Raw genomic sequence first — 22,420 nt, 5'->3', positions numbered from 1 at the left:
TGAAGAGGGCCTAGGTTGGGTACTCTTTCAGAGGGCCAGTGCAAATTCGATCGGCCGAATGGCGGCCTCCTGCACTGTAGAGAGATTCTATGATTCTAACTTCTGGATATAATAACTTAATTCTGAGTGTGTGTGCTCTATCAGAAATGGGTATTTCTTTAAATTAAAAAAAAAAGTACTCTATTCTTTTGTTTTAAATTAATGGGCAATTTAGCGTGACCAATCCGCCTACACGGCACATCTTTGGATTGTGGGGGTGAGATCCACGCAGACACGGGAAGAATGTGCAAACTCCACCTGGACAGTGACCTGGGGCCAGTATCGAACCAGTGCTAGCATCTGCGCCACCGTGCCGCCAAGAAATGCGTATCTTTGACTTCCACCCCCAACACAGACAGGCCAAGTTGGAATTTCTGTAGAATGATCTGCAGACAATTGGAAAAGGCTGTCTGACTGGATACAATGTTCATTGGTTTTAATTGAGCAGATAATATGAAACTTTGCAGTACAGTAGATCATGGTGCGGATCATTGTACACTTCAGGATGGTCAAATAGGCAGAATATGGCAGATGGACCTCGGTGTAGGCAAGTGCGAAATGAGACACTTGGGAGGACTAATATGTTGAACTTAATATTTCTCTCTGTTTAGGAATCCTGTGGAATCTGTCTTCCAGTGAGAATCTGAAGAAAACTCTAGCTCAAGATACATTAGAGGAAATTACAGAACAAATCCTTGCGCCGACCTCGGGCTGGAGTAATAGTGTGAATGTCCTGCAATCTGACGATGATATCTTCTACAATACCACTGGCTACGTTCGGTACTGTTTCATGCCGTGTATTTTTGGAACTTATAACTTGCTGCTTTCACCAATGCCATAAGCACTTTTTATGTAAATCAAGTGCTTAAATTTGTACACTCTCACATCTCTGGAACTGAAGTCAGAAATTCATATAGTTTACAAAATTCTATGCCTCTTTAAATTTCCATCCCATTTCCCCATTTATAAAGGACAGACAACAATCTCTTGGGTTGCTATCCTAGCCACGACAAAATTTATTCCCCACTATCCTTCTTCCTCCTAAGAAAATGCCTTCCGACTGTTAAGGAGGTTATCAGGTTTTTGACACCTTGAGCTGGAGCCAAAGGTGGACATAAATCTGGAGGATATCAATCTATGACATAGGTCTTGACCACCAACCCTCTGCAAAATCATCAAAATTATTTTTTCAAAAAAATATATTTACAGTTTTCCTAGTTGTCCATGAGATTTCAGAGCAAAGCATAAAAAATAGGAGCAGGAATAGGCCAATCAGCCCTTCAAGCCCACTCCGCCATTCATTATGATCACGGCTGATTATCGAACTGAGAAGCCTGCTTTTCCCCTTTAACCCCCCCTCCCCCCCCCATATCCTTTGATCTCTTTTCCCCTGAATTATTTCTAACTCCTCCTTGAAAACATGTTTTGGTCTCGACTGGTTTCTATTGTAGCAAATTCCACAGGTTGACCACTTCTGAGTGAAGAAATTCCTCCTCCTCTCAGTCCTAAATGATTTGCCCCCTTAAACTGTGACCCCTTAAACTGTGACCCCTTAAACTGTGACCCCTTAAACTGTGACCCCTTAAACTGTGACCCCTTAAACTGTGACCCCTTAAACTGTGACCCCTTAAACTGTGACCCCTTAAACTGTGACCCCTTAAACTGTGACCCTTGGTTCTGGGCTCTTCTGTCATCGGGAACATCCTTTCAGCATCTACCTTGTCTAGTCCTGTTAGAATGTTATAGGTTTCTATTTGGATCCTTCCTCATCTTTCCCCCCCCCCCCCCCCCAACACATTCTTCTAAACTCCAGTAAATATAATTCTAACCAACTCAATCTCCTCCTACATCAGTCCTGCCACCCCAATGATCAGTCTGGTAAACATTTGCTGCACACTCTACAGTAAGAACATCCTTCCTCAGATAAAGAGGCCAAAAGCGCACAATATTCCAGGTGTGATCTCACCAAGGTCCTGTATAATTGCAACAAGACATCCCTGCTCCTGTACTCGAGTCCTCTCGCTATGAAGGCCATCATACCATTTGTCTTCTTTGCCTGCTGCACCTGCATGCTTACCTTCAGCGACTGGTGTACGGTGACACCCAGGTCCCATTGCATATTGCCCCCTCTCAATCTGTCGCCATTCGGGTAATAATCTGTCTTTCTGATTTTGCCATCAAAGTGAATAACTTTGCAATTATCAACATTATACTGCATCTACCATGCATTTGCCCATTCACTCAACTTGTCAAATCACACTGAAGGATCTCTACATCCTCCTAACCGTTCACCTACCTCCCAGCTTTGTGTCCATATGTAAATTTGGAGATATTACATTTAGTTCCCTCATCTAAATTATTAATATATATTGTGAATAGCTGGGGTCCTAGCATTGATCCTTGCAGTACACCACTAGTCACAGTTTGCCATTTGACAAAAGGCTAATTTATTATAACCGTTTTTGTTTCCTGTCTGCCAACCAGTTTTCTATCTGTCTCAATACAAGACCCCATTCCAATGTGCTTTAATTTTACATGGTAATATCTTATGTGGGACTTTTTGTGAAAACCTTTTGTAAGTCCACTTCTACTAACTCCTCCTCATCTAATTTACTAGTTACCTCCTAAAGAGTTTCAGTAGATTTATCAGATGGGATTTCCCTTTAGTAAATTCATGACTTGTCTGATCCTTCCGTTGTTTCCAAGTGCTCTGTTATTAAATCTTTTATGATGAACTCTAGCACTTTCTCCACTACCGATGTCAGGCTGATTAGTCTATGATTCCTTGCTTTCTCTCCATCTTCCTTTTTAATTAGTAGGGTTACATTAGCTACCTTCAAATCTGTAGGAACTCTTCCAGAGTATAGAATCTTGGGAAGATGACCACCAATGCACCCACTGTTTCTAGGGCCACATCCTTAAAGAGATTCAGGCGCTGGGTTTTATTGACCTTCAATCCCATTAATTTTCCCAACACAATTGATTTCCTTCAGTTCCTCCCTCTCCCTAAACCCTGTGGTCCCCAACATTTTTGGTACATTATTTGATCCTTTGTGACGAAAACCAAAGTATGTATTTAGTTGACCAGCCAGTTCTTTGTTCCCAATTCTAAATTTCCCTGCTTCTGACTGTAAGGGACCTACATTTGTATTCACCAATCTTTTTCTTTTTGCATACCTATAGAAACTCTTACAGTCAGTTATTAGTTCCCCGCAGGCTTATACTCGTACTCTATTTACCCATTCTTAATCCATAGAATCCCTATGGTTGCAGACGGAGGCCATTTGGTCCATTTGAGTCTGCACCGGCCCTCTGAAAGAGCCACTCCTCCATCCCATTCCTGTAATCCCATGCATTGATCAAGGCCTGTCCACCTAATCGGCACATCTTTGGACTGTGGGAGAAAACCGGAGCAGCCAGAGGAATCCCATGCAGACAGCAGGAGAACATACAAACTCCACATACAGACACACTCTGGGAGAACAGGCGAGCTCCACACAGACAGTCATCCAAGACTGGAATCAAACCTGCATCCCTGGTGCTGTAAGGCAGCAATGATACCTGCCATACCACCCTAATTAATAAACCATTTGTCCTCCTTTGCTGAATTCCAAACTGTTCCCAATCCTCGGGTCTACTGTTTCTTCTGGCCAATGTGTATGCCTCTTCCTTGGATCTAATATCATCTCCATAATTTCCCTTGTAAGCCATGATTTGGCCACTTTTCCCTTTACACTTTTGCACAGTCAGGAATGAACAATTGTTGCTTTTTCACCCATGTGCTCCTTGAATGTTCGCTATTGCCTGCCCACCATCATCCCTTTAAGTAATTATTCCCCAATCCATCATAGTCAACTCGCACCTCATACCATCATAAGTTTCTTTTATTTTGATTCAAGAGCCACATCTCAGAATCAACTACATCACTCTCCATCTTGGTATGAATTCTATCATATTATAGTCGCTCATCCCCAAGGAACCTCAGGCAACTAGAAAGTCAATTATTCCTTTCTCGTTACACAATACCCAGTCTCGGATGGCATGTTCTGTCGTTGGTTCCTCAAATGTATTGGTGCAGAAAACCATCCCACATACACTCCAGAAATTCTTCCTCCTCCAACATTATTACTAATTTGATTAGCCCAATTTATATGCAGATTAAAGTCACCATTATTACAGATGGTCCTTTTATCACATGCATCTCATTTCCTGTTTTAATGCTATTCCCAACATCACCACAAACATTTTTTGTCCTTTGGTGTTTTTCAATTCTGCCCATACAGATTCTACATTGTCGCAGCAAATATCCGTACTCGCTATTACGTTAAGTTCCTCTTTCACCAGCAATGCAACAATTTGCAGCCCGTGGTGACAGAGGGGGCACTTGATAGCTTGTGCTGGAATGGTGAAATTAATCAGTGGATGAGTGTGGCGCTAACAATTGCACTCAAAGACGAGAGACAAGTTCAATCGAGGCTTTATTGCTGTGTGATGCTATTCCTCCGGCTGCAACTGTAGACTAGGGTCTGAGTGACTCGCACGCATATTTATACACAAGCTCCCTGTGGGCGGAGCTAGCCGGCAGGGGCTTACCGGAGGAACCTGTATTACAGGTACAGCCATACATCCCCCGACTGCAAGTATGCATATCTACAGTGGTTATCACCACAATGAGCTGCTACAAACTTGGGGAGCTTTACATGAACAGGCCGGTCCTACAGAATGTGTGGTTTGTGAACTAATGCTGGGAATACCATTGGTAGTTGGCTATAGAGAAATGGAAGTTCTAACTTGTCTGCCCCAATTACACTGATTATAGTAAGGAAAGATGAGTTATTGAGCGATGTTTTATCATGTGGTACCTGGAAATACTGTGACAGTAATGTCACTGGGCAGTGTTTAATCAATGGTCCCCTTTCAATAAATCTTTTGTTTCTCAATATTTGCTTTGGTATGAACAATAATCCTAATGTTAATTCCATATTTTGTACAGAAACCTGAGCTCTGCAAAAGAGGAAACCCGTCAGAAAATGCGGGAATGTAAAGGTTTAGTGGACTCGCTGGTCTACTTCATCCAGCGCTCTCTGGATGACAACAATGGAGCTAGCAAGGTAGGGAGTCTCAGTATATTGCATTGGCAATAAAATACTTTAACTGGGAGTACACTCCACCTTTGGATTGCGTTTAATAAACTTCAAGGCACCCCTTGTTTGGACTGTAACCCCAGTCCATTGTTGTGTACTTGAAGCATTTCTATATTTGTCATGCCTCGGTTTTTGTTTTAAAAAGTATACACATTTTTGAAGTTTTGTCAGTTTAAACAAAAAAAAATTTTTGTGCATGAAACCACTTTGTCATTTAATGCCACTGTGCGTCAGACCCTTTATTACAGCTGATTGCAATAAATGCATGGATGTCCTTTGCATCTAATGTTGTTAAGACACAAGTAACAGCTAATTCAGTTTGTGATTCTTTTCCTCATTTGACTGGGAGCATAGTGCATCAGAACTTTTGCAGGATGCAAAAAGGGATGGCTGTAATACACATCCGACAGAAACTAGGTTGTATTTTGGTTCCATTTTGTTGTTTGTATTCTTCGTCAGTTCCTCAGTGGTGCGGATGACTTTGTTATTTCTTGGTACTGGGGAGGAGGGATTGGATTGGATTTGTTTATTGTCACGTGTACCGAGGTACAATGAAAAGTATTTTTCTGCAAGCTGCTCAACAGATCATTCAGTATTTGGGAAGAAAAGGGAATTAAACAAAATTCAAGAAAATACAAAATAGGGCAACACAAGATATACAATGTAACTACATAAGCATTGGCATCGGATGAAGCATACAGGGTGTAGTGTTAATGAGGTCAGTCAATAAGAGGGTCATTTAGGAGTCTGGTGACAATGGGGAAGAAGCTGTTTTGGAGTCTGTTCGTGCGTGTTCTCAGACTTCTGTATCTCCTGCCCAATGGAAGAAGTTGGAAGAGTGAGTAAGCCGGGTGGGAGGGATCTTTGATTGTGCTGCCCGCTTTCCCCAGGCAGCGGGAGATGTAGATAGAGTCCATGTATGGGAGGCAGGTTTGTGTGATGGAGTGGGCGGTATTCACGACTCTTTGAAGTTTCTTGCAGTCCTGAGCCGAGCAGTTGCCATACCAGGCTGTGATACAGCCCGATAGGATGCTTTCTATAGTGCATCTGTAAAAGTTGGTAAGGGTTAATGTGGACATGCCGAATTTCCTTAGTTTCCTGAGGAAGTATAAGTGCTGTTGTGCTTTCTTGGTGACAGCGTCGCCGTGAGTGGACCAGGACCGATTTTTGGAGATGTGCACCCCTAGGGATTTGAAACTGCTAACCATCTCCACCTCGGCCCCATTGATGCTGACAGGGGTGTGTACAGTACTTTGCGTCCTGAAGTCAATGACCAGCTCTTTAGTTTTGCCGTTATTGAGGGAGAGATTGTTGTCGTTACACCACTCCACTACGTTCTCTATCTCCCTCTTTATTCTGACTCGTCGTTATTCGAGATTCAGCCCATAATGGCCGTATTGTCAGCAAACTTGTAGATGGAGTTGGAACCAAGTTTTGCCACGCAGTCGTGTGTGTACAGGGAGTAGAGTAGGGGGCTAAGTACGCAGCCTTGCGGGGCCCTGGTATTGAGGACTATTGTGGAGGAGGTGTCGGTGTTCATTCTTACTGATTGTGGTCTGTTCGTCAGAAAATCGAGGATCCAGTTGCAGAGTGGAGAGCCAAGTCCTAGGTTTTGGAGGTTTGATATGAGCTTCGCTGGGATTATGGTGTTGAAGGCGGAGCTGTAGTCAATAAATAGGAGTCTGATGTAGGAGTCCTTGTTTTCGAGATGCTCTAGAGATGAGTGTAGGGCCTGGGAAATTGCGTCTGATGTGGACCAGTTGCGACGGTATGCGAATTGCAGTGGACAAAGGCGTTCCGGGAGTATGGAGGTGATGCACTTCATGATCAGCCTCTCGAAGCACTTCATTACGACTGAAGTCAGGGCCACCGGGCGGTAGTCATTGAGGCATGTTGCCTGGTACTTCTTTGGTACCGGTATGATGGTGGTCCTCTTGAAGCAGGTGGGGACATTGGAATGGAGTAGGGACAGGTTAAAGATGTCTGTGAATACCTCTGCCAGCTGGTCCGCACAGGCTCTGAATGCACGGCCAGGGATCCCGTCCGGGCCCGTCGCCGTCCGCGTGTTCACTTTCAGGAAGGCCGATCTGACTTCGGAAGCTGTGATGGTGGGTATGGGTGAACTATGGGCTGCTGGGGCACTCTACAACGGATTCTTGGTTACCTGCTCGAACGAGCATAGAATGCATTGAGTTAATCGGGAATGGTGCGCTGCTACCAGAGATACTGCTCGGCTTCGTTTTGCAGCCCATTATGTTGTTTAGTCTTTGCCACAACCGCTGAGAGTCTGTCTGTGACTCTAGCTTGGTTTGATATTCTCTCTTGGCATCTCGGATGGCTTTGCGGAGGTCGTACGTGGATTTCTTGTATAGGTCAGGGTCGTCTGCCTTGAACCTTGCTGGAGGACCTTGTTGTTTGTTAGTACTGGGATGGGGGGAGACTAAATACTATGTCTGTCAACATCACGTAATGAGAAATCATAAGTTCAATATAAATTCCAAAAGTGTTAACAGTACCTCCCCATTGACGAGCTGTATTACTTTTTTCACTCTTGTAATATAATGTTTAAAAACTGCAGTTGCATGATTTTCTCTTTCAACTCTGTTCTGTCTCTATTCTGTCTTTCCTTGTGTCTGGTGGGCTCGCTGTGTATTAAATTTGAAGAATATACATCTGCTTTTAACTGGAGTAGTTTGTGGTATCTTTCTTTCGGTATGACCATCTAGAGTTCTAATGAGCACTATGATTGGCAGCTTTTAAGGGTGTACATACTTTGGATAATTGGCTGGGTACAGATGATCCTTGGCCCAGTCTCCAGTATTATCATCAATCAGTAACTACTGCATAGTTGCTGAGTAACTAGGTAATTTAAAGGATGTGTTTTAAAAAATACACATGCCTACAAGTCTGTCCTTCTGAGCTTGTGTTTTTTTTTATTCATAACCTTTGGTGCAAAGCTGTGGTGGATTTTCGGGGCCTATTAGTAGTGAAGAACTTAAAAGAAAAATAATAATCCCAAATCAATTGGCTCAGACAGGCAAGGGTTAAAATGCTAGTTGTCAGTTCCAAATTATTTAAAAAGTTAAACAACTATGTCCTTTGATCTTGAATGGTGGATGCTGAATTGTTCACTTCAAAACTACAAGGATTTCTTTCATTAGAAAGCTTGGCTTCTCCTCGATCTGGTAGTGATGCGCTGTATACAGAATGTTGAGAAATCTTGGGGTTGTCTTGAATTTTTTTTAATTTTTAAAAATTCAAATGGGTTTCATTCTTCCATTTTGTAACTAAAACAATAGTTGGCAATGTTAGCATAGCATTCAAGGCTATGGGGCCAAATGCTGGCAAAAGGGATTAGGCCGGCAGGTCAGGTGTTTTTCATGCATTGGCACAGACTGAATGGGCCAAAGGGCCTCTTCTGTACTGCATTATTCTGTGTGTACTTAACATTGTATCCATGTTATGAGTGATGCCATTTATCTTTTTTAAAAATTCAGCCAAGGGAGAGAGAGGGGGGGGGAACGCAGCCAGCGGGGAAAAAATAATCCCTGGTTGACGTTTCAGGCCTGATCGTACACCATTTCACTGAAGACTATGAACAGGGCCTTTCCACTCTGTGGGCAAGGCAGCTAATGGAATTGCTGACCTAAAATGTTTTGGTTATCTCTGGAAGGCAGTGATTGTCTTCAGACAGGGAGCTAACAATATTATGGAAGACCTTTCCCTCCATTTGTAAACACAGATAACCAGCTGAGGTATTGAGAAAGAACAGATGTTAACCACACAACAGGCAGCACTGTTTCCATCCCATCGGAATAAATTGCATTTGCCAGGCAGAAGATTTCTTAAAGGTGTATCACTATAGACGTAAACTCAGCTCGTTATATTTTGTGTTGCTTCTCCATCTCAAATAGAGTGTAGAGAACTCCGCCTGTATCCTGCGCAACTTGTCCTATCGTCTTTACGAAGAAATACCATCATATTATCAGAATCGATTGGAGGGCCCTGGCAGGAATGATAGAAGTATAAAGAAAGATGATGTTGTGGGATGTTTCACTCCTCAGGGCAGGAAGGTTAAAGAGGTAAGGTATTTCCTATATTCTGGAGGTCAACAGAAGCCATTCCTGTGTAATATAATTCAATACTCTTTTCACAGAAATGTAACTACTTCTGACAGGATGTAATGACTGGGAAGAATGGCAGGCACGATTTTTTTTTTTCAGCTGTTGTCTGGTGTACTAAAATGTTAACCAGTTATCAAAAAGGTTTTATTACACGTAGAAGGGAGAAAGAACCTTCACCAATGAGGTTTAAAAGAGCAGGGTGCTGTTATCGTTTGAAGTCTCTCATGGGTTTTAATTCTATAACATAACAGAAGTAGATTTCTTTTCAATGCAACTGGTGCTAAGTTTTACTGCGATGGTAAATTTTTTAATTAATATCCTTCTGCCCAAGTATTAGATTAAACATGCACATGTTACACATTTACTATATAATCTTGTTCTCTTAGGTCAATACAGACTCGGCTATATTTTCAGAAGTGTCAAAAGACCCGAAAGGAATTGAGTGGCTGTGGAACCCAGCTATAGTGAAGTTGTATAGCAGGCTCTTGGATAAGAGTGAGGCCAACCAGCAGACCACTGAAGCTGCCTTGGGGGCACTACAAAATATTACAGCAGGAGACTTCCGGGTAAGGTAGCGCCCAGAGCGTTCTCGATTATTCCATTTAACAGCTAACCTGTGTCTCATTTTGTGGGCTATGAGTATTACTGGCATGGCCAACATTGATTGCCTATCCCTTACTGTGCTACCTTCTTGAACTGCTTTAGTTTTTGTGTCGTTGGCGCACCCATAATGCTGGTAAGGGACTTCCAGGTTTTTGACCCAGTGACAGTGAAGGAACAGTGATTATAGTTCTAAGTCAAAATGGGACTTGGAGGCGAACGTGCAGGGAGTGTGCGCCCATGCATTTTTCTGCCCTTGTTCATTGAGGTGGTAGGGACCATGGGTTTGAAAGGTCCTGCCCAAGGAGCCTGAGCAAGTTGCTTCATACCTTCAAGCCTTCATACAGCACCCGTCGCCCTACCTTGAAGGAGCTGTGGGCATTTACACAGAGATCCCTCTGTTCCTCTGCACTACTTTTATTGTGTATTTTCTTGTCTTGTTGCTCCTCCCAAAATGCAGTAGCTCGTTTTCTTCCAGATTGAATTACATTTTCCACCTTTCTACTCAACTGACTCGGCCATCTATACCTTCCTGCAGTTTAGAGCATGTTTCCTCACTGTCTAATCATATGAACAACTTTTGTACCATCTGCCAGCTTCTTTATCATGTCCCCTTTGTATCTAAATTATTAATATAAACTACAAAGAACAAGGGGCCCTACCGAACCCCATTAGCAGCAGCCGTCCAATCTCAAAACAATCTTCAACCATTATCCTTTGTTTCCTTCCACCAAGTCCGTTTTAGATCTGATTTGCCACTTTCCCATGCACCCCAAGGGCTTTAACGTTTTTGACCAGCCTGGCAAGTGGAACTTTGTCAAAAACCTTGCTAAAATCTATGTAGATCACATCCACTTCCCCTATCAGCCCTACTTGTCACCTTTTCTAAAAAGATACAATCATGTTAGTCTGACACAATCTGCTGTTAAGAAATCAATGCCTTTTTTAATGAAGGGTTATACTGTCCCTTAGCATTGATTCAATAATGTCCTCATTGCTAGGGTCGAGCTAACTGGCCTGGAATTAGTCAGATTATCTTTTCCTTCCGTAAAGAACAGTATAACGTTGTCAGTCTTCCAATAATCTGGCACCACTCCAGTGACTTGGGAGGTTTTGAAATATAATGCAGGAGTATCATTTTTTGGTATGCCTATTGCGGCTCTTGTAAAAACATCTTGGTCTTTGTTCCAGAGCCTCGGATATCTAACAATTTTATGTTTGTGCGGTGTGATGGTTGATCATTTTCCCTCTGTAACTACTAACCTGTTAATTGGCTACTGTGTCTATTGGAGTCGAGTGGGAATATACCATTCCACATGAATGATTACAACAACCTGCTGAGCCCCCTCAGTGAAAAGTGGACCAGAATTTTGTGGTCCCGTCACAGGTGGCATTTTAAGCTGGGGGGATGGGAAAGGGTGAAATTGAACCCAAATTCCTTCTGGGGTCCCACCCGCCCTGACCACACAGCAAATTTCTGTTGGGTTGGGAAAGCTCTCTGATAGGAAGACTGCCCAAGTTGAGGCCCTCGGTGACCAATCAATGACTGTTTAGAGCCGTTTCCCGCCCAGCCTCCATTTTTAGACTGGTACGAAGATTGAACTTCCGTGGGGAAGTCCAAAATACGGCTAAGTTATAACTGCGGTGGGAAGGGGGCCACTGAATTGGGGGGGTGGGGGGTGGGGAGCAGCTGGAGTAGGAGGATTCTGAGGCGGGGGCACTTGCCAGCGACTAGTTTGGGGCTGCAGCATCTTTAGGGCGCTCCGATATCAAGAGATGCGGGACCTGTCCGAGAGATTAGGTCCCGTCTTTCCCCATCCCCACCAGATGCAGCACGGACCCAGGTTTGCCATGGCATGGCATGGAAAAGCAGTTTCAGCTAAAGCCTGTTTCCAAGTGCCAGAGCATGGCATGTCGGGGTCACACCAAGCACCAGCAAGAATCACTTTGTTTATCCTGCTGGTGGTAGCACTTGGTCTGCAAATATTAGATTCGGGTAGTCCTTACAAATGCACACTGCCTGACAAAGGAACACATTAAGCTCCTATCTATCACATGTTTTTTTTTGATGCATGGCTATTTTTGTTATCTTTTTTTTGCAGGAAATAAACAAGCTTACAGGTTTCCTACAAGATTTAGTTTAGAGAGATTGTTTCCTCTGTGCTTCAGCTCTAAAATGACTCATTTTGTCCAACTAATTTGAGTATCCATGTACACCCACGTATGGGTTTTACATAGCCTATGAAGGCTAATTCTTTCTTTTTCTACTTTATTTGCTCAAAATGCAAAGCTCTATTTTCTTTCCTTATCTTGTCTGCCAATTCCCCAACCCTGAAGCCTTCACCTCAACTCCTGCAGTCAAGGCGACACTTATGGGCTGGGTTCTTCAGGCCTGCCCACCACAAGAGCACCATGGGCGAGATACCAAGAGTAGAAAAATCCATTGACCTCTGGCAGGATTCTCCAGTCGCCGGGTGAATGCGGCCGGAAAATCCCTCCCCATATCACTGAAGATGCATTTACTGCTGGGATTCTGAAAGTCTCCTGTTACAACCCTTCGCATTATAGCTCTCTTTGTTTTCTCCTCATAGTTAAACCGTTAGCTTACTTTTACTGTAACTGTGTATAACAAGCTCAAAAAAAAGCTGCAAGATTCTATTCTGAGTTTGCAGATTAATTTGTGCTTGATTCAAATGGACCTTAGGGACGGGTTTCCCTTCCCCCCCACCACCACCAAACCGGGTCAGAGAATCACTGGGGGAAGGCGTGAATCCCGCCCCTGCCGGCTGCCACATTCTTTAGCGGGGGCGGAATCGTGCTGCGCTGGTCGGGGGCCGTTGGCAGCCCCCCCCCTCCCCCCCCGGCCATTCTCCAGCCTGCGATGGGCCGAGTGGTCGCCCGTTTTCGGCTGGTCCCACTGGCGTATGTTACGACAGGTATTTACCGGCAGGACCTGGCTCCGCGGGCGGCCTTGGTTGGGGGGGGGGTGTGCGGGACAATCTGGCCCCGGGGGTTTGCGCGCACGGGGCGATCTGGCCCCGGAGGGGGGGGGGGGGGGGGGAAAGGAGAGGGCGAGGGCAGTCTGGCTCCGGGAGGTGCCTCACAGTGGCCTGGGCCGCGATTGTGTCCCACTGATCCACGGGCACTCTGTGCCGGCCGTTGTAATGGTCCATGTCGGTCGGGAGAAGAACCCTCCTGCTCATGCGCTGCGATGATGCCAGGACACGCTGGCACTCCCGAGCATGGGCAAACTCGCGCCGGCGGGCAGAGGCCCTTCGGCGCACGGCAAGCCTCTTCCGCGCCGGCTGGCACAGCCCAAACCACTCCGGCGGCAGCCTAGCCCCTGAAGGTGCAGAGAATTCCACACCTTCGGGGCAGCCCAATGCTGGGGTGGTTCACACCACTTCTCCGCGCCAGAGTTGCCCGCCCCGCCGGTTTCCAAAGAATCCCGCCCTAGATTTCTGGTCTTGAACTCTGGTTATGTCTGTACCTCTGTTTTCCAGTGGGCCTCTGTGATGAGTCGATTGACAATGGATCAGGATAGAACTTGGTACATCCTCATGGGCTATCTAAAAAGCAGTAATGATAATGTATTAAAGTCTTTGACGGGCCTACTTCGAAATCTTACACTTCATGCAAGGAACAAGGAAGATGTTTGTAAGTAACCAGATCACCTGAAATAGAAATCATTGTTTGCATAAATAAGAGGATTTGATGATTTATCCAATACCTCCAGTCTCGCAAGGCTTTGGCCTGCATTCCCAATTTTGATTCTTGAACATGAGCAGAATGGGGAACATTTTTTGAGACTAGATTGGAGGTGGCAAGAGAAGAGGGAGAAAATGTCACTGCTTCTGCAGATACATAGAAGCCAGTTTGAGAGAAATCTGATGGATTTGTCAGCCAACTGAACCTTTTCCTGATTGAAGATACCATATGGTGGATTCCCCGAGGACAATCCTATGCTAAGGAAACTTTCAAGAATGTTGTTTAAAAATCCTTTCCCAACCCTATTTTGTTAATTTGTAATGCTGTGTCTCTCAATCAGAATGGCAGATGTTAGGCTAGATTCTCCTGCCCCGCCCACCCCAAGAATGCCACGGGCGAGCTGCATACAGTGGAGAACTCCATTGACCTCTGGCAGGATTCTCCTGTTGCCGGGCGGATGTCGCCGGATAATCCTGCCTGTTGTTTCCTGTGACTTAGTATTGCACTTGGAATTTTCGAACTACTAGATAACTAGTGTGACATCCCCTATGAGTAAATAGTCCGTCAACGCTCTTCAGACACATGGGCAAATTACCAAAGCATCCCTGTTACTTATGGAAACAGAATAAGCAAATGCCTTAATGAAAAAGAGATGAATGGGAGAGAAAGAAGAAGGATAGAGCATGGAAGTATGTTTGGGTACAGAATACAAGCAATGAACTCTTACTCTGCTAGCTGCTGGAAACAGTTATAAGGTGGCTACCTGTGTAATCACTTAGTCATAATAACATGGTTCAGAGGAACTATTATCAGAAATCATTGAAAAATTGCTGACCTAGCTTTAACCATTCTTTCTGCACTCCTCTCAAAAAAAGAGCCATAAATGAGACATGCTGGCTCTCTGCCCACATAAGTTTGTGTTTTAAATGTGATGCATGCTTCCACTAAAAGTACTGTCTTGCACTATATAAATGTGGAACATCATTACAATTATAAATTTGTTTTAAAAATAACTTTTAACAAATACCTTTTCCCCACTTCTTAGCAATCAAAGCCATTGGTCCCCTCTTGCAAATCTTACCTGTGGACAGCAACTCCTCTTCACCATCAAGTGAGGTGGCCGCCAACATTTGCTCAATACTTAACAATCTGGTAGTGGAGACCAGTGAAGCTCCCAGACAAATTGTAAACCATAATGGATTAACAAAACTCATGAGCGTTAAAAACAGGAGGGATAGGTAAGTGGGTCAAGTATATTTGCAGTAATAGTGCGGTGAGAAATTAGTGCTGAAGAAATTCTTAAGCCATTTGGCAGGATAGATGCTGTGAAAATATTTTCCCTTGTTGAGAAATCTTCTTGGGGCATGCTTTTAGAATAAGGGGTCGGCCATTTAGGACCAAGATGAGGAGAAATGTCTTCACTGTGAATCTTTGGAATTCTCTACCCCAGAAAGCTGTGAATGCTCATTTCATTGAGTTTATTCAAGACAGAGGTATTTGATTTTTGAATACTGAGGGGTACAGTATGGGGCAATGCGGGAAGGTGGCATTGTGATAGAAGATCAGCCATGATGTTGTTGAATGACAAAATAGACTCAAAGGACCCTAAATGGTCTCCTCTAGCTCCAATTTCTTGGTTCTTGTCTATGTTGAGAATACCGACTGGAGTACAACATTTACATTTTTCTCTTTGGTGAATCAACATTGAATCAGAACATCAAGATCTGTTGCAGCTCAAGAAATATGCAGCTTTAAGCTTCTGAATCTCACTTTAAAAGGAGACCAGTTACCTTCCAATGAATTTCTGGGTGTGGAATTTCATGTTATTTGCACTTGAGTGATCCACTAAGATAAAAAGCTTGGCCACTCCTTTTAGCTTAACATGAAAGGAGGTTGTCTGCAATACAACTACTGGCTTGTTGACTTCCTTCATCACTTCCCTGATTGACAAGCGTAAACTGGAGTTTTGTTGACCCTATATTCTGACTCCAGTTGATTTGGGAGGATGACCCTTGGTCTGTATTTAATTGATTGGGCGCTTGGCCAAAATAAACTTCCATGATGATAAGAGTGATGTTTTTTTCCTAACAACTCCCAGGAATAAATAAACATGGGCTCATACCTGCTTACTTTTGTTTTCAGTGAAGCTGAGAAAGCTGTGAAAGCTGCCTCCAGTCTTTTGGGAAATATGTGGTATTACAAGTCCATGCATCGTGAATACAGATCGGTAAGTATCGGCGCAATTAAAGTAATGGATACACCCAGACCAGTTTTACTAGTTCTGTCACTTCAGCCCGTTGGCCAACGTATTTAGTGACAGCAACAAAGCAGCAAATTAACAGCAGCTCTTTTGTTTTCTGCAAAAGTGTCATATATTTTTGCACATTGCTGGAGCATTTTAATTTTCCATGACTCTTAAAGGGTATTGACGTTATACAGTTTTCCACAGATCCCTCTCATGTTTTCATGTCCCTCTCATAGTTTCTGACACCATTGCCTGAATCTGGACCCTCCTCCAGCCCTACAACCCTCCAAAACCTCTTTGTTCCATTAATTCTGACCTTCTGTGCATCCTTGACTCCTTTACTCCCCCATTGGTCTTGTAGTCATCTATGGCCTTAGCTTAAATTACCTGCTTAAACCTCTCTGCCTCTCTTCCCTTTTTTGTTTAAGAAGTTCCTTTAAAATCTATTTATTTGCCCTAGCTTATAGCCTTTTCTCCAAATATTCCCTCCCTTGCCTTGTTATCGATTTTTGTCTAGTCCCTGTGAAATACTTTGGAGTATTTTACTGTGTTAAAGCTGCCATATGAATGCAAGTTGTTGCCCAGATTTTAAATATATATATTTTATTCCTTCCTCGAGAGTTACAAAGCCAATGTGCAGAGTGAACGGGGCAAGCCATAATCCATCTCTTTGCGTGCTTCAAAACCAACTCCGATTGAATCCAATTCATGGTCCCCACAAGAGAGACACACAAGATCCTAGCTGACAAGAACCGTCATTGCACCTAATCCCGCATGTGATCCTACCCTTGATCTAAGTCAAAACATCGAAGTGATGTTTAAATGGTCACACTCTCTTTAAAGCTGTGCTGATTGCATGAGAGCTGTTTTGCTCTCCAGGGCGAGTCTTCAATTGCACCTTTGTGGCTTTACTGAAAGTGTTCAATGTTCTGATTGCACAAAGGGAAGGCTTTGTTGTGACCAGAAGTACAACGTTTAATTAAATTTTTTTTATCTATAAAATTTTAAACTTTTTCCAATTAAGGGGCAATTTAGAGTGGTCAATTCAGCTGCCCTGCACCTCTTTTGGTTGTAGGGGTGAGACCCATGCAGATACTGGGAGAATGTGCAAACTCCACATGTAGTGACCTGGGGTCGGGATCGAACTCTGGTCCTCAGCGGCGTGAGGCAGCAATGATACCCACTGCGCTACCTTGCCACCCTTGAGTACAAATGTACGAACCTTATCATGTCATTGCTTCCAACGAACCTGTTAATGGTCTAGCACCAATGGTCCACTGAGAAAAGTAAAATAAATGTATGTATTCATTTGAAGTGTCCAGCAGTCATTTTGTAGCTCTCTGCCTTTTGGGGAAAGGATAGCTGCATTGCCATGTGACCTCTCTAGTCATTGGGATGCATCTTCAAAGATTTGTTCAGATTTTTTGCCTGCTCCTCTGTCCTGATTACACTGTATACTTATTGGATCAGGAAGGTGCTATTTCAAGTGCAGGAGCAACGTTAATCCATAGGTTAACCCCTTCCTCTGGGTTTTCACCTGGTTCAGTGAGGAAATGATGTAGTGCTCAGGCATACACACTACCCAGGCTTCGGGATTTTATCACAGATTCTGCTGTGTCCATTGAGATTAATTAGAATAGCTGAAGGGAAGCTAGGGATTGCCTTAACAACAAAGCAGGACGTAGAATAAAATTAGCCAGAAAACTTGGATCTAGCTCAGAAGTCGTTGGAAGCTTGTATGTTCAGGTGTCGGGCGTGGCAGGATGAGGCTTGAATTCTTGGGTCCTGATTCTCAAATAGCCTAATAAGCCTCTATATTCAGCTACAAGCATAGAGATGAGTGAAGCCTCAGGGTGGCAATACATACTCCAGCACAACTCGGGAGAGGAATTAAAGGAGAGGAAATTTCAGTTCACAGTACTGTTTATTTTCGGCAATAAATAAGAAGAATGGTGGCAATATTTATTTGAATAATTCAAAAGGCATTATTGGACTATAAATTCACAAGTTATCAAAGATAACAGTCACCGAGTGAGTTGTAAAGCTCTCGGCATTTGTGAAATGCAACAAGAAGTGCACTGGAATGATCATCAATCTAATCTCGCCCACTGAATGGGTACCGGACGGCACCACAAAAGGCAGAGGAAGAAAATTAGGAAGATAAGCTCGCAAGCCATGTTGCCACGTCTCATGGTGGTGAGTTAGAGGTTGCCAGCCAGCCCCAATAACTTGAGATGGCTTAATGCGCAGTGACTTGAGTGTTTGAGAGGGGCATTTAAATATTTCTGAATGCAAAAACTGTGTGGCAACGTTTTGATTTTGTTTCAAAGCCAAAACCTGCTTTTATGTAATTACGACTAAATATTAATTATCTGCAGATTTTTAGTTCAATTTTAAAAGAGTGAACTTTGGAATTTTAGCCATGCACCCAAATCTGACTATGTCCCTAGACTGCCTCCTGGAGGCTTTTAGGCTTAGCGTAATGTAGTAACCCCACACTCAGTGAGGTGGGAAAGCTCATTTTAAAGGCTTAGCAAGTATAAGCTTTTCTACAAGGTCCAGCGATTGAGGGCTGTCTGTCACATTAATTGATTCCACAGGCTGACAAATAATGTGCACGTATCCAAATTTATACAGCGAGCAGCTACAAAAATATTTTTTTTTCTTACTATTTTCGGCTTTTGCACTGAAACAAAGTGGGGAAAAATCTGGGTCACCTCGCTTCTTCGACCTCCTCCTTCCCCTGCCCTGTACCAGATGTTTGGTTTTATTTGATGGATAAACAATCTCTTGCTTTTGCCCAGAGGCATTTTTACTGCTGTTATATTGGAGTGTCAGGGGTGCAGTTCTGTTTATTAAAGCTTTTCGTCAACCAGTTAAGCAAGTGCAGGTCTGCTTATCAATGTAAGTACAAACCTACAAACAAGGAGCAGGAGTAGGTCATACGGCCCCGCAACCCTGCTGCACCATTCAATGAGATCACAGCTGATCGGATTGTGGCATTAATTCCTCATTCTGCCACCCCTCAATAACACTTGTTAATCAAGAATCTATCTACCTCTGCAAAAATAATTGTTGCAGTGCTGAAGACCTACAGCACTGCAGGGGTTCTGAACCAGGGATCCATGGTCCACTAGAGATTCACAAGACGGTTTTGAGGGGTTTGCTCTTCCTATTGCTTTATATTCTATCGCCAGTGGCATGACTGTCAATGGCACAGTTGCCTCGTATCAGTTGGCTTTCTGTAGGTAGATGTGGCGTTTAAAAGATTGAAAACCCTATCGAGGAAGAATGTCTCAAAACAGATTTTAGTATGTGCATGGAGAAGAGATGAAGAAGTTAATTTGTGCAAAGGCAGTTTGCTGGCTGGGTGGTTGAGTGACGAGATGCTGGTGGTCCAGCAGTGCCTTTGTCTTTCAGCATCCCAGGTAGCTGTAAGAGAAACTTCAGGCTGCTAATTATGTTTTTCTCGTAACTGGCTTATTAAATAAAATATTTCATTCCTAAAAGTGTCGGAGCGAAGCTGTGGAATCATCAAGAACCTTGCTCTGGCACCTGCCCTAATGATTTTGAATTCTGTGCACAAGTTTATTACAAAATGATTTGCCAGTCAGCCAAGAATGTGGCATTGTGGCAAACACAGGGCTGCCTGTGTATAAATAGGAGCAATGCCAAGAGAAATAAGAGGACAACTTGACTGACATTGGAGTGTGACTTGCTTGAATGTAAAAATATGTTTCCTCTGAAAATATGGCATTACTTTTCTTGGCATAATAAGCTGCAGGCTCAAGGTTTTAAACTATAGCATTCTACTTCAAAGCCTCAAACCATCTCCTCAAATAGTTCATCCTACTTTTGCCCTGTCCTGTTTAGTTCTCAAATATTAATATTGAATGTTAACTGTTCAGCTGGTTTGAAAAGAGGGGTCCTAATTTACAATTGAGACTATTGCAAAGCATAGAGATTTAAATACTTAATTAAATGAATATTTGATGGGCATAGAGTATCATAGAATCACTACATTGCAGAAGAAGGTTATTTGGCCCATCTAGTGTGCGCCATTGCTCTTACCGAGCCCCCAACCTATCCCCATAATCCAGAACCCCACCTAACCTTTTGGACACTAGGGGAAATTTTAGTATGGCCAATTCATCTAACCTGCGCATCTTTGGACTGTGGGAGGAAACCGGAGCACCTGGAGAAAACCCACAAAGACACTGCGAGAACATACAAACTCCACATAGACAGTGACCCAAGGCTGGAATTGAACCCAGGTCCTTGCTGCTGTGAGGTAGCAGTGCTAACCTGGTGTGATCCATATTGCCCATTTTAAAGTTGCAGATTATAACTATACAATGTACTTGATTTACGTTCATAACACTGCAATTAAATTTACAAAGGTGAAATAATTGATCAAAGTTTTTGTTGATTGCTAATTAGCTGCTTCAATAAACAACACGGCGAATTTTGTCAAATCATTTTAAAGTAACCTTTTGCATCTAGCAAAGATATGCAAGTAAAATTTGTGCATTTTGGGAATTTGAAACCAATGTGCTGCAGATTAATTATTCCTCCTCAATGTGCATATTGTTCTAATATTCGTTCCTCATATGTGCGCATCGCTGCTCAGGCCAGCCTTCATTGTGCATCCATAATTCCTTGAAGGTGGTGGTGTCTTCTGCACATGCAGTCCATGTGGTGTAGGTACGCCCACAGTGCTGTTCGGAGTGAGCTTTTTGATCCAGTGACGGTGAAGGAACAGTGATTAAGTTAGGATAATGTGTGACATGGAGGGAACTTGGAGGTGGTGGTGTTCCCATGCTTCTGCTGCCCTTGTTTTCCCAGGTGGTAGAGGTTGGGGGTTTGTAATGTGTTGTTGAAGGAACCCTGGTGAGTTGCTGCAGTGCTCTTGTAGTTAGTACACACTGCCGTCGCAGTGCTCTGTTGGTGAAGGAAACAAATGATTTAAGGTGGCAGATAGGGTGCAAAGTACCTGAGTTAGTTTGGATGGTGTTGAGCTTCTTTTGAGTGTTTTTATCCCTTCAGAGCCTGGACATATGGCTTGTAGATGTGGCAAGTTAGTGAGTTACATGTGGCAGAATTCCCAGCTTCTGTTCAATATACAGATGATTGATTTTCTGCAACAGTCGTAAAACATTTCATCCTTGCACTCACTCCAGTTTAATTCATTTGTACGCAATTATGTCATCCTATCCCAAACTAGTCCTCTTCTGCTTTTAAAAATTTGGATTGTGTGCAATGCACAATGCACAGTCAACTGTGCCCACCCCCGGAATCATTCGTCTCCCTCTTTAGCAACTTGGGGATATTTGACATTTTCGAGTTTTGTATTTGTGTGTACATGAGTGCGTAGAACGAGTCTAAACATCTATCAGATTCTTTACTGACAACAAAATAAGCTTTGCTATAGAGCAAATATTCATGACTTATTTGTTTGATTTGGTGGTTTTGGTCTAAATACCTTCCTCTCAGTAATGAGATGATTTCAGCAAGGGAAGGGAATAGAATGGGGTGGGATTCTCTGACCCCCCTCGCCGGGCCGGAGAAACACGGGGTGGGGGGGGCAGTGTGAATCGCGGGAGGGGGGGGGATCTGGCCCCGGTTTTGGTGGGGGGAAGGGGGGGGGCCTCCACGGTGGCCTGCCTGCAATTGGGGCCCACCGATCCGCGGGTGGGCCTCTGCCATGGGGGTACTCTTTCCCTCTGCGCCAGCCGGTATATCGGTCCGCCATGGCATGCGTGGAGAAGAGCCCCCCTGCGCATGCGCTGGGATGACGCCAGCACACGCTGGCGTTCCCGCATATGCGTCAACTCGCGCCGGCCGGTGGAGGAACTTCGGCGCCGGTTGGCATGGCGCCAACCCTGCCGTCGTTGGCCTAGCCCCTGAAGGTGCGGAGGATTCTACACCTTCAGGGTGGCCCAACGTCGGAGTGGTTCACGCCATCCTCGGCGCTGGTACAGCCTGCCCCACCGAGTAGGGGAGAATCCCGCCCATGATCTTTTTAAAAAAAAAATAAAAAAATCTGTTGCAATCCTGCATGTGAAAACCTGCCACCAGAAATTTGGAAACGGTTAAACATTCTTGACATTTGCAGTTGGGCAGCATTACACAATTTTTTTAAAAATGTATTTTATTACAAACATGTATGAAAACAAGTTACAGCAAATAAAAACCCTGGGAAGCATATTTCCCAGCAATCAACTATAAATCTGTGCAGATACCCCCCCCCCCCCCCCCCCCCCCCCCCCACGCACAACGCCGAACAGCTCCTCAAACATGGTCACAAACATCCCCCACCTTTTCTCAAATTCTCAAATCCCCCTGCAGAGCCCCTTAACTCATACTTTATTTTCTCCAACCGCAGGAGGTTGTACAGGTCACCCAACCAAGCCGCTACCCCCGGTGGCAATGCTGACTGCCACTCCAGTAAAATTAACTTTCACTTCATCCAAAATTATGCTGTCATGTACTATGTCTCTCTCAACCACCATCCCTTTCTTTCTGGTGGTCCCAGTGCCTTAGATTTTAAATTGTCAACC

General features: G+C 43.9%; 1 protein-coding gene across 2 annotated transcripts in view; it reads left to right on the top strand.

Annotated features, from left to right (window-relative positions):
* LOC119971634 (plakophilin-3-like) overlaps positions 1–22,420 on the top strand; it is an 82,289-nt gene that overhangs the window by 57,834 nt on the left and 2,035 nt on the right. For both annotated transcript variants that reach the window (XM_038807459.1, XM_038807458.1), the window contains exons 6-12: positions 651–819; positions 5,033–5,150; positions 9,098–9,265; positions 9,694–9,873; positions 13,411–13,564; positions 14,661–14,853; positions 15,758–15,842. In XM_038807459.1, coding sequence (XP_038663387.1) covers positions 651–819; positions 5,033–5,150; positions 9,098–9,265; positions 9,694–9,873; positions 13,411–13,564; positions 14,661–14,853; positions 15,758–15,842 — 1,067 coding nt within the window. The remainder of the gene's footprint in view (positions 1–650; positions 820–5,032; positions 5,151–9,097; positions 9,266–9,693; positions 9,874–13,410; positions 13,565–14,660; positions 14,854–15,757; positions 15,843–22,420) is intronic.

Source organism: Scyliorhinus canicula, chromosome 9 (genome assembly GCF_902713615.1).
Source record: "Scyliorhinus canicula chromosome 9, sScyCan1.1, whole genome shotgun sequence".
Taxonomy (NCBI): domain Eukaryota; kingdom Metazoa; phylum Chordata; class Chondrichthyes; order Carcharhiniformes; family Scyliorhinidae; genus Scyliorhinus; species Scyliorhinus canicula.
The sequence above is the reverse complement of the archived record's forward strand: the minus strand, read 5'-3'. Positions and strand labels throughout refer to the sequence as shown.